The 14,247-nt window shown below is 44.3% G+C and overlaps 1 protein-coding gene across 2 annotated transcripts in view; it reads right to left on the minus strand.

Moving 5' to 3' along the window:
• MRTFB (myocardin related transcription factor B) overlaps positions 1 to 14,247 on the minus strand; it is a 304,268-nt gene that overhangs the window by 164,225 nt on the left and 125,796 nt on the right. For both annotated transcript variants that reach the window (XM_078663095.1, XM_078663094.1), the window contains exon 3: positions 2,008 to 2,063. In XM_078663095.1, coding sequence (XP_078519221.1) covers positions 2,008 to 2,063 — 56 coding nt within the window. The remainder of the gene's footprint in view (positions 1 to 2,007; positions 2,064 to 14,247) is intronic.

Raw genomic sequence — 14,247 nt, forward strand, 5'->3', positions numbered from 1 at the left:
GCAGCTGCAAGGATGGTCTACTACTGTCAACATCTAGATGTTTCTGAAGGAAAGACTGATGCAGTTATATTTAGAGGAAACATTTCCTCACAGACATTAATTCGATATGGAAGCCTGCAGTTCTGTTTTCAAATTACAGATATCCCTGCAGTGAACCCATAGTTAGCAAGGCTGTGCTTACACTGTCAATTAACAGATGTGGAAAGTAGGATTAATTCACACCTTCTGAGATGCCACTGATAATGATGATGTAATATTTAATTGCACCTCTGATGTCCTTAATGATGGCATTTGTGATGTCATAGACAGGTGTACACTTGCTAGAAACATGTATCAAAATAGACTTTCTTACAAAAGGAAGCCTGCAGTATAATTTTCATCCCTTAGGCTGCATTTCCAGAGGCAATTTAAAGATGTGTGAAAGAGCAATCATTTGCCACATCAGTGAACTAATCCATGATGTAAATAGAGATGTGATGTCACTGATCATTTCATTTGTGGTGTCATCTGTGACAGCTGTATGATAGAAACACAAATGGTTTTACCAAGCGTGCCTCTACCACAAATGCGTCTTAACCATGTATTCTTTACCGCGCATGCCTTTACCACGAAATTTTGTGGTATAGGCATGAATTATAAAGGGGTATGTGTGACTAAGGTCGCCACTACCCCGCCTCCCATGACGACCCGCCTCCCATGACCCCGCGCTATCCCTTAAACTACCCCGCCCCTTATTCCACCATAAAACCTACCCCGACCCCCAACACGAATAAAAACGGCCCCAACTACCCATTCCCCTCCCACTGCCCTAAGGCCTAAAACCCTACACGATCGACCCCCTTCCCCCTGCCGCCCCTTAAATTACCTCTTCCACTGCCCTAAATCCTACCCCACACCCGCCCTAAAATCGAACCCAATTGCCCATACCCTTCCCATTGCCTTAACGCCTAAAACCATGCACATTAACTGACACTACCCCACCCCCTGCACTGTCCCTTAAACTACCCCCAACCACTTCCACTGACCTAAAACCTACCCCGACCCCCAGCCCCAAAAACGACCCCAACTTCCCATTCCTCTTCCACTGCCGAAAGGCCTAAAACCCTACACTACCCCGCCCGCGATATCCCTTAAACTATCCCAACCCTTTCTACTGCCCTAAAACCTACCCCAACCCCCTCCCAGCCCTAAAAACTACCCGAACTACCCATTTCCCTACCATTGCCCTGAGGACTAAAACTCTACACTACCCCGATCCCCTGCCCCGCGATGTCCCTTAAACTACCCCAACCTCGTCCACTGCCCTAAAACCTACCCTGACTCCCTCCCAGCCCTAGAGAAAAAACAGCCCCACTTACCTCACCACAGCGTCTTACTCCTTCCATCCTCCAGCAGCTAGACTGCGCACTGCCTTAACCCCGCATATGCGTGGGGACGGCATATACGTGGTTTAGGCAAGCGTGGTAGAGTTTGTGTAGTGGGAATATGCGTGGTTCAGATTTCGGTGTTCTGACTGTTTCCCATCTGGGATATCTTCTGTGCAGTCATTAGCTGTACACTAAGGCACAGTCCTTGAACACAGTCTTTAGGCCACGTTTGCCAGCATTTTTATCTTCTGGAGTACTAGCCAAATTTCAAGAGTCCTGGGTATAACTAATATGTTTCTACTTCCTTCCATTCAGATGTTGTTTTTAGTCCCTCTGACCACAATCACCACAGCAGTGTGCACAGGTGAATTTCCTTAAACCGCGCCCACATACATTAACCTTTACTCACTTGCAGAACATTTTTGCGTTACAGTGGGTATACTTGACTTGAGAATTTGCTCAACGCCAGCCGCAGACTTTGGTTTTGCAGAAAGAGTGGTTAATGGATTTCTACTACTGTAAAACCGGGGTTTTGCACATGCATTTTAAAATATTATCACAACTTTTTTTGTTCGCAACTGCCTTGAATAAAAATATATCTGGACAATATTAAACTATCAACCAGTGGGAACTTTCTTACCCTGGCTCGTTCCAAACTTTTGATCTGTTCATGGAATGCAGCAGGGCTCTTCAAAGCTGAATAGGGGAGAAGGATGGGAACAAAAAGTTAGATTGACAGGTAATGGTTACTACACGAGATATATACATTCATATAGGGGTCGAACTGCGTGAAATCATTTTCAAATCTGGATCAGTTGAAATAATCTTCTTGATTGGTTTATGCGGTCTAACGCATCCCATTCAGTGTCACTATTATTAAAATTATTTTGAAGTAGGTAATCTGTTATCCACTGAATGCATCCGTGTGAGTGGTGGTGAGCTTCTGTAAATCCATCTTGTCCAGTGTGTTGCCCTACATTGTTGATGCAGACTTTGGGGGAGCATATTTACTGAAAGTGTTAGAACCAAAGGGCCAAAAGTTTCACAGTTTTGCTATGGACACGTTCTTGCACACATTAGGTATACTGCCAACTTTATCGTCCCTTTAGAACAACCAAAAGGTGGTCAACATGACTGGTTTCTCAGAATAAAGGGTACCCAGAAAACAAAACAGGATTCTTGCAGATAGCATGCAGTACCAAAAACACAACCAAACTTAAAGGGGTCAGAAAATGATGAATACATATCTTTTCCTTGCGAACATGTGATCATTTTCTCCAATATGAGGACCACACTCAACTGTATCTCAATGTCATGGAGGAGAAGAACATCAACCTGTCCTCCCTACTACATGTAATTAGCCTTTTCAGTTTACTGATTAAGTACTTTTTGCCTTCAAAAATATATCACTGGAATAATTGTTTTTTTAGTCCTTTTCATTCTTTATTTTAGACTTGAGGGTTGATTACGATGTAGTCCGGAAACTCTTCCGACTGAATCAGTTCCGGAATCGTTTCTGACCGAACCGAGTTCTGCGAGTCTATCCGACTGATTACAATGCTTCCAAACATCGTTCGATAGGACTCGCATTGACTTCAATGGGAGCCTGGGTTTCGAACGAGAACACAGGCTCCCATTGAAACAAGCATTGGCATAGCCAACAGATCTCGCCTTTAGGACCTTATAAGTATTTAGCAATGCAGCACATTATACTTGGTGCTGCAACATGCTTTGTGCTTAGAGCAGTGCTGCTAGGCGCTAAGATGCGTCAGGCATTCAATGGCATGCACTTAGAAAGCAGTTGCATAGGTTTCTAATCATGGTAGTTTTCTGTCCAAAAGCCGTTCCTCCAGAGTCTGCATAGTAGTGGTATAGCCGGCAACCATTAATTTGATGTGCTGGTGATCTAAGAGTATGCCCCAAAGTATGTGTGTCACTCAGAGTCATTGCGGATGGAATCTTCCATGCTACGGACCAGCGTTTACTTATCATAATGAAGCCATGTGCAGGGTCGGTGTTTCACTATTGCACTTTGTCACGTAGGTAAAGAGCTTCTGTCAGAGAGAGATGTGACGCCTAAGACGCCCGAAGAAGACCGACAGGCACTGAAAGTTTAAACATCAGCTGCACCAAAAAACCTACAGACGAATTCTGTAAACAGACACAGGTTTATGGGGCTGCTTTCCTATTTTCAAGAAATGCTTTTTCGTCAGGCATGCTTGGGGAGGCCTCTTTTATGAGGGTAATAGCACTGGGTGCTCCCTTTTAATCAAAAATATACAATTTAAGAATGAAATATCGCCACATGCAGGCACCATTCCCTACTGATCTGTCTCGCTATTCTGTACAAGAAACCTATGTTATGCTTTTCAATATGGATCAAGTAGCAATTAAAAATAGTGTAGCTGCACAGGTCTGAGGCCTGCCTTATAAAACTATGCAAACGGGGTTGATGGGAGTAGCCATGTCCTGCGCCTGTGTGCTGTGCATGCCCGACCATGAACAGTGCTAGGACATGGCAATGCTGGAGGGGGAGGGGGAGAGGGGGGACATGATATCTGGTTTACGCTCAAGAACATACACAATGCTGGGTTTGGTGGTGGTAATTTACGCCTTCCTGCCCTTTGGAGTTATTCTGCACTTGGACTGCGCAGTGTCGGGCATTGCTGTGGTATCGCCGTACTTTTCATCATACCAGTGCGAACCAGATGGAGGGAGGCGAGGGCTTCCGCTCGTTGTACAGGCATTTCAAAAAGCACAAGATACAAAAATGCCCAGAAAAAACAGGAGGAGGGAGCTCGAAAACGTAAATTGCACTGGGTAGCATTGCTGAAAAAAGCAAGCACTGCTACCTTACAGGAAGGCAGCCGTGGCAGCTCGGCTGGACTGCCAACAAACACCAGGGCGCACATGTAGGACTCCAAGACACATGCACCCTGTCACTGTGACCCATAGATCAGCTGAGCTCTGAAAGGGAAGTCACCAGAGTGACGTTTAAAAGCCCGCGCTCTGCGCCCGTCATCATCCCATTACAGCTCCTCAACTCCTACACCAGTTAAAAAAGTGGTAGAAGGTGCGCACATTCATGTGTGCCTTTAGATATTTGTGCCAATATGTTGCTGCGACGGTATGCACAGTCCCCCGCCAGCATATGCGTTACCATACTGAAAGTAGGTACAGGCTGCAGCAGGGGTGCATGCAAGCACTGGGCAGAGGCAGGCAGGCAAAACGAAACTGCCCGGCAATTAAAAAAGAAAAGAAACATGGAAAAGTTATCAGGTTTTATGTAGCAAATCTTTCAGATGTGGCAGGTCCGGAGGCCTTTCAGGAATGTTTCCAGTCTGAATTGCACGCATTACGATCGCCCAAGGTACACAGCATTCTTTCCTTATGAAGACAATGTTTTCCCGCCTCTCGCTCCGCAGCAGCAGGCTTAGGTTTCAACACACACCATGCGCTGCAGGAGTTGAAGCATTTTGTAATGCTGGAGCTAGCATTCACTGAAGCACGGCGGGCGTGGTAGTGTGAGGGCTGCGAACGAAAGTGAAAGCGCCAGGATGTGTAGCCTCGACCGTTTCGTTTTAGAAAATGTGCTGGTGACTGAAGGGTCGTGCCAAACGGACGCATGAAGGTGAAAATACAAAACATGAACAAAATGCAGCCTTTCAATAAGAGGTGAAAATACAAAACATGAACAAAATGCAGCTTTTCACTAAGTTTACAACAAGCACGCTGCGAAAACAGTTACCCGACGGAGAAAAGACAGATGGCGGCTAGGGAGGCAGATGGCGGCTGCGCGTGTGCGCCCTCGCGTGAACGCAAGTGCTAGGCCACCAGGCAGCACTTTGAAAACCCCGATACTAAATGTCTCGGAGCAGCGCAAGCGCTGGCTCAGCGAGACCTAAAAAGGGGGAGTAGGGGAAAACCTTGCACCCTGCGGCAGGCACCCCATGGTGCCTGACACACTATACACTATGCAATGGTTGTAAAGAGGGGTTCCATGGGAACCCCCACAGGTCACATCCGGAGGCCTACGGGTGAAGGGGAGCCTGCTACGGGCCCCCAAAGTCAGATTCCGACATCTGTTTAGTGTCGGACAAACCGATTCAGAACGATTGGCATAATTGGTCATCGTTATCGCTTGTTCGGAAACAGTGTCCATAGAGCTGTACGATTCGGCTCTTAACGACTCGGGTTGACCGAATCCTGTTCGGAACCGATTCGGAGAGCCCGGACGGTTTTCTTTCATCGTACTCAGTCGTTTGGAAAGGAATCCGATTCAGTCGGAAACATAGGTTCCGAATCGGATTCGCCGAATCCGAAACCCGTTCGGAGCCTTTCCGGAGGACTTTGTAATCGATCCCACAGATGGGTTATCTGAAATTTTTTTTGCAGGTTTATATAGCGCAGACTCGATCTGAAGGTATTGGAGTGCTTTACGTGTCTTCTGTTAATTGTTTTGATCTCTGTTATACAGCTTGCTATTAACTGCAGGTTAAGTGTGTTTTAGAATATTTTAAATAATTAGTTAAGATTAGTTTTTTTTGTTTAAATTTGGGAGTCATATCTATAAAAGTAGGATGAAAAATAGCTATGATTCTTGTATTCTTTGATTTTCTATGTGTTTCTAATTCCATGTTTCTTTTTTAATAAAAACGGGTTTGGCTTTCTGTCCACCAGTCAGTGCCAGTTAGAGCAAGTTGTTAATGTTGGGCAATTCATTTTTTTTCCAAAAACTGTTTGGAAGTTATTCTAAAGGTTTTCCAAGGACTTCTTGTGTTTTTGTTGCAGTAGTGGAGGAGCAACGTGGAGTTAGCTGCACTGCTAAGCACTTTTTTGAAAAGTGCAAGTGTTGACAGGTTTCGTGTTTGCTTAGTTCATTAGAACAGTGTTTAGGCCTAGTGCCCCATCAGGCCTCAGGAGTATAACACAACCTAGTTCTTTATCATAAGTGAGCAGTCTTAGCATGTCACCTAGTAAAAACAGACTGCTGGAAACTAGTTGCAACTAATGTCAGCTTGCCTTTCTTCACCTGCTGAAGGTTCATGTTTTTAAGTAAAGATTATTGGTCTATTTCGTCTTTGATGGCATGATTGTGACAATCAACCAATCATCAATAGTGAATAGCATCTTGAAGAATGCTTGTTTCATAATAATCCGAAATATTCTATCCACTAAACTGCTCTGTAATTTTTAGTTTGTGCCAAAGTCATAGCAATTATAGATAGAATCAATAATTGTATATAGGCACAAACTGGCCCCACTTGGCCGGTTGGTATTTTAAATGCACGTACGGCCTTGGGGCTGACGTTAAATCTCTATCATTTCCTGGAAACGAAGTGTTACGCTGCTTTGTTTTCTGAGGTTTAGCTGCATTCCTTACGCTAATAGCAACTGTGCTCTTCAGAGGTTTAACAAAAGGCAGGAGTGTACTGATTGCAACAGTGAAATGAATGCACTCAGCGAGTAGAAAATACAGCTCCGGCTGCAATCAGAGATCACGCAGCTAATAAAGTGCAGCCTGGGAGCCCTGCACAGTGGCTGTGTGAAGACTTCAATGTGTGGCTCATTTAATTAAACTACACCTGTGAGGTGCTTACTGGCAACATTTAATCAAATCATGCTAGCTAAAAACCCATCACTCAAACACACCTACTCTGATTCAGTGTAACATTATCTGTTCACTTAAAGCAGGGGTCTTCAACCGAGGGGACGGGCCTCAGGTGATTCCCAGGGGGGTGCCAGACTTGGCATTGTGCTCATAACAGTGCATTATTTGTTTTCAGCGGGGATGGGGGGATGAGCAGTAATGGGCCATTGCTAACATCTGTTGTCGCTTATATCCTGGCTGGGAGAAGGTGTCCAAAGGGGAGGGAATATTCTTCAAAAACCCCCAAACCCATTTCTAATAACCACACTGTGGATAATTTTACAGGTTAGTGAGGCTTGTATGACCAGAGTAGTATGTTTGGCAACCCTGCATTTGTTTTCATTTTCAAAACGGTAACAGAACTTAACTGCAATGTTTCAATAAATCCAGCTAGATATTTTGAAACATTCCCCGTTTATTAGAATAAATGTGAACAATTGTTAGGAGTCCCTGATGATTTTTTTTTTCACGGGGGCGCTGCATTAAAAACTTTGAGAACTGAAAAGGGCAGTCATCTGGTGAGCAATTTTTACATTTTGGCGTAGAGGCTTAATATGAATCCCAGTGGCATTTTTTTTCTTTTTCACACTACTTTGCCCTCAGTCTAGTGGTGTCATGGCTGCGCCTTGTTTACCATGATCCATCTGAGGGGGTGAACTTGTCAACCAGATAGGCCGGGGTGCTGGTCGTGATGCCGCTGTGGGTGATGCCGCTGGCACTGAAGATGGTGCGGGCTGGCAAGGGGAGCCAGTGGAGTTCCATCAGGGTCCACCTACACACACTGTATCTAGCTGCTAGCTTCCCTAGTTACTTTTTCCTATTACCAATTGTAATTTCATTTCTTTCTTGTATCACTGCAAAAAGCCTTGATACCTCCAGATCTGGACGCAATGCATAAATAGTTAAAATAAATAAATAGACTAGCGCATTTACCCTGGTTTGTGACTTTCATCCTGTAATGCAAGGAGAGATTACTTGTGCATATATTTCTAATCTATGAATAAGTTGCCATATTGCTGTTCAATCATGCGTATAATCAACCACCTTTAAGACATAATAGTTTCCTCTGTGCTCAGCTTGGAATAATGAAATCACAGGTTAGTGGTGTGTACACATTCTGATGCGATAAAAATAACCGGTGCCTGGAGTAATCTGGATGACAGCGTGCTGCAAAAAGAAAGTGAGGCCAGCGCCGAGGAATGTGGGAGGGCGAGGAGGGAGGAGGAAGTGTTGTTGTGGGCCCTCCCCTGCCATATGTCTTGATTTCCAGGAGTACAGTACTCATACACCGCATGAATATCCGAAATGAAAAACATTCCGGACTTAGGTCCATATTATATTTCTTTGGGCAGTTCTTCCATTAACCTGATCTCACCTCTTACTCAATTCCATCTAGAAGAGAGCACATCGGGTCGTCGAAGGCCCTGATTCAGAGTGAGAGGGGAAAAGGGTGGTGTATTGCTTCCAATAAAAACCAACACCTGGGGGGTGGTACTTCCTGGGTGCAGAAAATAATGCTGCTTCAGATTCACATGTGGAATCGGTGCTCTCTGCACCAAATTATGCAGAATTTAACATGTTTTCTTAGGAAAATTGGGGAGGGTGTGGTGTTGACCACAGTACTTCTTCCAATCCTTGGGCAAAAATGAGTTTGGGGAGGTATTAGAATTTACTTGCCCACTTGTAATCAGGGCTTTACTCTTTAAGCAATAAAAAACGCCGTCCCCTGCCACCACCAGCAAATAAAATGATAATAAAACAGGTATTAACCCGTTAACCGCGGTGGTAATTCCGCCACGGTGCGGGCGTTTCCTTGCGCGGGCGGGGCCGCATCGGCCGTTGGACGTGCGCAGCACTACGAAGGTAGTGCTCGCGACGGCCGACGGCAGCACGCAATGGGTTAAACAAGTCTTAGGGGCGAGTCGAGGGGATGAGTGGTGGGCCCTCCCTTCACTGTGCATGAGGTGTGCGGCCAAACTTCTCAGGCCAGCCAAACCCCTCATGCACAGTGAAGTCTCTCCAGCCTCAGCTGCGTTACTGGGGCTGGAGAGAGCAGGCACAGGCTCCCAGTCTGCCTGGGGAAATAATTTGCCAGCGCTCAGGCCAATCCTCTCATGCGAAAGCAGCGTCAGGATTGGCCACAGGGCAGGCTGGGAGCCTTGCCCATGGCCAGAAGCAGGAAGCGCTGAGGCGACAGGAGATGGCAGCGGCGTGAAGTTAAGTTTTTGTTTTTATTTGTCCCTGAACCATCCCCACCATGAAGTTTATGTAGATCAAAGTAGAGTTTAATCGGAAATGTGCTTTGGATGATGCAGAATGTGTTAATTTACGTGTAAAGTGATGCATTAGGATTAAACGTGCATCATATTAAAGTTGCACATGTAGGTTTGCTTATTCATGTAATCGAAAATAATGCATTAGATGACCATAATTGCACTGCTTATAACGTAATATTGGAAAATGTGTGTTTCAATGTATGAAGGCCTGATCGCATATAGGTACTGGAATGTAGATAGTATGTTTAAGCGAAGATGGTGTCTGGAACTCAAGGTCGACCTAACGCTTCTTGGATGAAGTCAATGTTTAGATGGAAAATCACTGAAAGAAGACCTGCCTGAAGGGGTGTGTCCAGGGTGTGTTCATTGTTTTTGAGATTTTGTATTAGGGACAGTACCCCGAGGGTGGAGAGAAGAAGGCTAGGAGGGAAGCGAGAAGGAGCATCTTAGAACGAGCTCTGTAGCTTTGGCTACTTACCTTTGCAAGTGAGTGTACTTCTGAGGAAGTCTTCACTGCTGACACCTTTTCCTCTTGCCTGGGAATGATGCTAAGGAGGGATGCCACTTTAGTGTTAGTGTAGGGATAGATTAATAATCTTTCTCTCTTTTAGGTCAGTTGCAGTCATCTCTTCAAGTAGGGACTGTCATTGTCTGCCTCATGCTTTTGGAGAATACCCTGATCATTATATTGAGTCGCCTGAGGCTCTTGCATAGGATTATGTTTGTATTAGTGCCCATTTATCTTCTTAACCTCTTGCTGAGGTGCTTGTATGTCCAATTGTTTTTGGCTTTGTAAAACATTTCAAAACTTTATTTCTGTAGTCAGTAGTTTATTGAATTGGATTGATTTGGTCACTGGTAGAATATAATTGAAAATAGTTTCTCCCCTTTACACTTCTTAGCAGACAAGAAAGATCCGAAGAAAGAGGATTCGAGAATTTGATAAGATAAGGTTAAAAAAAAAAAGATAAGAATCCGGCGTCATCAGTCCCTTCCTCCCTCACCCACCCACAAGCCCAACCAGTTGTTGGCATTTGAGCCAGAGGTGTAGCTAGACCTACTGTCACCCAGGGCTGACCCCACAAAGAGTGCCACCTGGGGAGGACCATGCCTCCCCCCGCTACACCACTGGGTTGAGCAGGCGCTTTCCCCGCTACACATGAGAAGTGGATTCTCTATGCACATGTCGAGAAGAGGCAACTAAATTCTGCTGTGGAAACGTCGAGGCTAGGGGTAAAGTCCCTTGGGCACAAGGTGGAGAGCAGCATTCCCAGTGTTCCCTATGTTGTCTCTTGCACATCCCAGGTCATGCAACAAGGGCCCCAATTAGTTGGGGGAGAAGGAGCTAGAGGGGAGCATTAGTGCAGAGTAGTCCATTCCCTAGAACATCCTGGGGCTCCGTCAGGTGCCACGCCAGCATTTCAGTCAAAGTTAGAGGCCAAAATAATTTCACAACACAGCTTGGCCTAAATCAGCATGTGACAAAATAAGCATCTAGGATGCCCACCTCACTCCAGGTCATTACAGAGACTGTCTGCAGTCCTGAAGTTTTACCCACAATTCATACCTTTCATGTGTGTTAGTTTAATTGGTTAAATGGATGCAACATTACACTACAACACCCAGCATGCACTGGGTTATCACACAAACGTCCAGGACTGGAAAGAGCGACCATAATGATTACCCTACAAGTATCAAAATAGTATTGATTGGAGACAACGTAGCAACATTGCTATGGGGTAGATCACCACCCACCATTCCAACGCCTGGTATCACTAATGCCTTGAGGGACAACCGTTACTGGCAACCCACAATAAAAAAAAACACATCAAGTTGTCAGGTAACTCCTTTGAATATCAGAGAATATCAGAGCCTGGCCCTCCGCAAAGCTAGATAATTAACAATCATCAATAACATTGAGGTGAATAAAATGCTAGTGGGCACTACAAAAAGGAATTTCAGCAGGTTTTGGTGCAACCCTTGAAAAGAAAGCAGGAACAATAACTTCTGGGTCTGACAATAATTCTACAATACTTTTTGGAAAACCATTATTTCGAGTGTGGAATACTGCGTCGAGTCCAAGGCTTCTCAGATTAGGCATTAAAGTACTGTAGCTTTTATTTTGGATGCAAAACTCAAAGCAGAAATATCACCACCAACTGATCAACTCATCTTACTTCCAGTCCTTCAACCGACTCAAAGTTCTTGTATAAATATGTAAACATGTTCAGCTGTAAAATGTGGCAAACCATCTGGATTGTTTTTTTTGTTGCAGTATCTGAAAGAAAGTCCTAAACTAAATGTAACAACTGTAGCTTCTCACAGTTTTTTCGACATTTTACTGGATATTTTATATTTTTGATATTGACTTATCCAGGTGGCCTCTTACTCAAGCGTTGAGCTCCCAAACAGAGTCATACCCGACATCCCATCATTTGGAGGCAAGCCGAAGTTGACTAGTCAGCTTCATCACCCATACTTCTCTAGGCTGCTGGCTGGTAGTAATGAACATGTCTTCTGGGGATAGAATTGGGCGAGGTGTACTAACATTCACATGTATAACCCAGCAAGCCAAAAGTATGGGTCCCTTGCACCTGTCCCTGGATGAGTGAAGACCCTGTGCCTGTGTGCTCATGATAATCCTGTGAGTCATGACTATGGGCATGTTCTGAGATAATTGTAGAAGGCTGACCTGTCTTGGACCAGGGTGGTAAATGTTTTCACAAGTCAAAGTTAGGGCTCCCCTTGGCCCTGATGAACTGAGCAGTGGTCCAGAACTAGCCAGAATTCAGTCTCTGGTTCTAGGGCTCGATGAAGATGACTGTGTGGTCCATTGAGGTCATCTAGACGAAGTACACAGTTTGGATTTGGGGTTGGAGGCAGTCTTAATTGCTTTTCGTATTCAGAGATCCTATCCTGTATCAAGCCCTTACTACCCTTTAGAAAGCCACGGACCTTTATTGGAGTCTCAGGAAGTTCTCACTCAAGTGGAAGACAGGTTTGATCACCATTTGCACAACCTTACTGGACCAGTAACAGCGGGGAAATTCTAACATGAAGCACTGATAGTTAGCTATTTTTTCCAGTTTCTTCAATTATGGTTGACATAGTTTGAGTAGAGTATTCTGTTCTGCCCGAGTGATTTTTATTTGTTTTTCTTCTTAATTGGGGTAGGATGAGTAAGGCTTATTTAACTTATAGGTAACACTTAGATTTACTTTAAATACTGTCGCCCAATAACATCCATAGATATTCATAATGTTAATACATAGCATTCCCGGCCTTCATCTTGTCCAGAAGCTACATGTTTTACAATATAGAAGTGTTTATCATCTAACATTTTAACTTAGCAGGATGTTATCCAAATCAAGTTGTAAATAGACTTGAGCATGGTCAAATATCTGGATGTTGGCAGACTCGGAGTAACTCCGCCTGATGTTAGCCATAAACCAGCTGTTGAGGACCCTTCCTGACCAAGGAAGAAGAATTTGTGTTCATGGACAGGGGTATGCCTTTTATTCACAGGTCTGACTGGTTGAGATTTTTTCATTAGTCCAGAGAAAGCATGTTTGCTTTTTCTAGTTGTTGTTTACTAGAATCGGCTGCAAAGGATCTGTCAGACATTAGAGCTATACAATTTTTGATACATTCTCTTATTACTAGGACCACCTTTGTGTTCTTCAGATACTGTGCCAATGAATGAGAATAGGAGATGTTTTGACGTTGGGGCCTACAAGAAATACTGTAATGGGAATAATTGAGTCATAGGTCAGTGGCCAAAGACAAAGGGGTATTAGATACTGCAGACTAATAAAAAAGGAATTCACAACAAAAATGGCTTTTTCCGGCTCCTATGTCCTCACCCTCTCCCATTCATAACATGTGAATAAATTCCATAGTACCTAAAATGAGGGGATGGGGGAGGATGGAGGAGAAAGATAGCAATAGATAATCCATTACAACGCAATTCTAACTCTGCCGGGGTGGTACTTTGGGGAATGCGTTGTAATGGATTATGCGATGTAATGACATGCGATGTAATGGATTTCGCACTGTAAAACATTAGTTGTAATGACACGCTTTGTAGCACATGCGTTGTATACAATGTTTCCCGTTCAGCACAGTGCATTCCTGTCCTTTCCCCCTGTGCTGTAGCCATTTAGTCAGCTTACAGCCATGGGTGCCTCGAGGGAACATCCACAGCAACGCCCATGGAACATCTCCCAGAATAAGGAAACGCAGCGATTTGCGCTGCCTTGCCTTACTCCGTATGTATGAGGACATTCAAAGCCACACAAAGCGACTTTGCGTGGCCTCCTAAATATGATTTGGTAGTTTGCACCGCCATTGTGTCACAAAAAATTATACTACGGGCTTGTAAATATGCCCCAAGTGAGTAAAGGATGGGTTAACATACAAGGGTCAAAATAGAGTGTGGCTCGGTATCATTATTAATTCTGTAACAATCTGGGTATTTTAATATCATTCTGGAGGAGGGGAAAAACTCTCTGGGAGAGAGTTCCAAAATGATGTTGACACCCAAATGAAAGCCATCTTGTTTCATTGAAAAACAGTGTTTAGGACTTTGAGTTTACTGATGCATTGCAAAAGTGATGATACCCAAGATGGTTGTGGTTTAGCTTCAGCTCACAGGAAGGCATATTTGGAACATAAACTCAAACAGCCAGTCAGCTGGTGTTTGATCCTCAATGAAGGTTAAGAAAATAGCCCTCTCTGCCTTATTTTGTACATTCCAATGGCAGAGGAATTTGATTTTCAAGACGTCTACCTGCATGTCTATTCCTATCAGGTGCTTGGAAAATAACATGAAATTGCCGACACACCAGGTGAAAGGGCTGACTACTTGTACTTAGCCCTGGTGTGGATTTCTTGCAGCCACCAAAGCATCCAAGCAGTTTGAGGAAAGACACAGATGGGTGAAATGTAGTTTGGT

Source organism: Lissotriton helveticus, chromosome 10 (assembly GCF_964261635.1).
Source record: "Lissotriton helveticus chromosome 10, aLisHel1.1, whole genome shotgun sequence".
NCBI classification, from domain to species: Eukaryota; Metazoa; Chordata; class Amphibia; order Caudata; family Salamandridae; genus Lissotriton; species Lissotriton helveticus.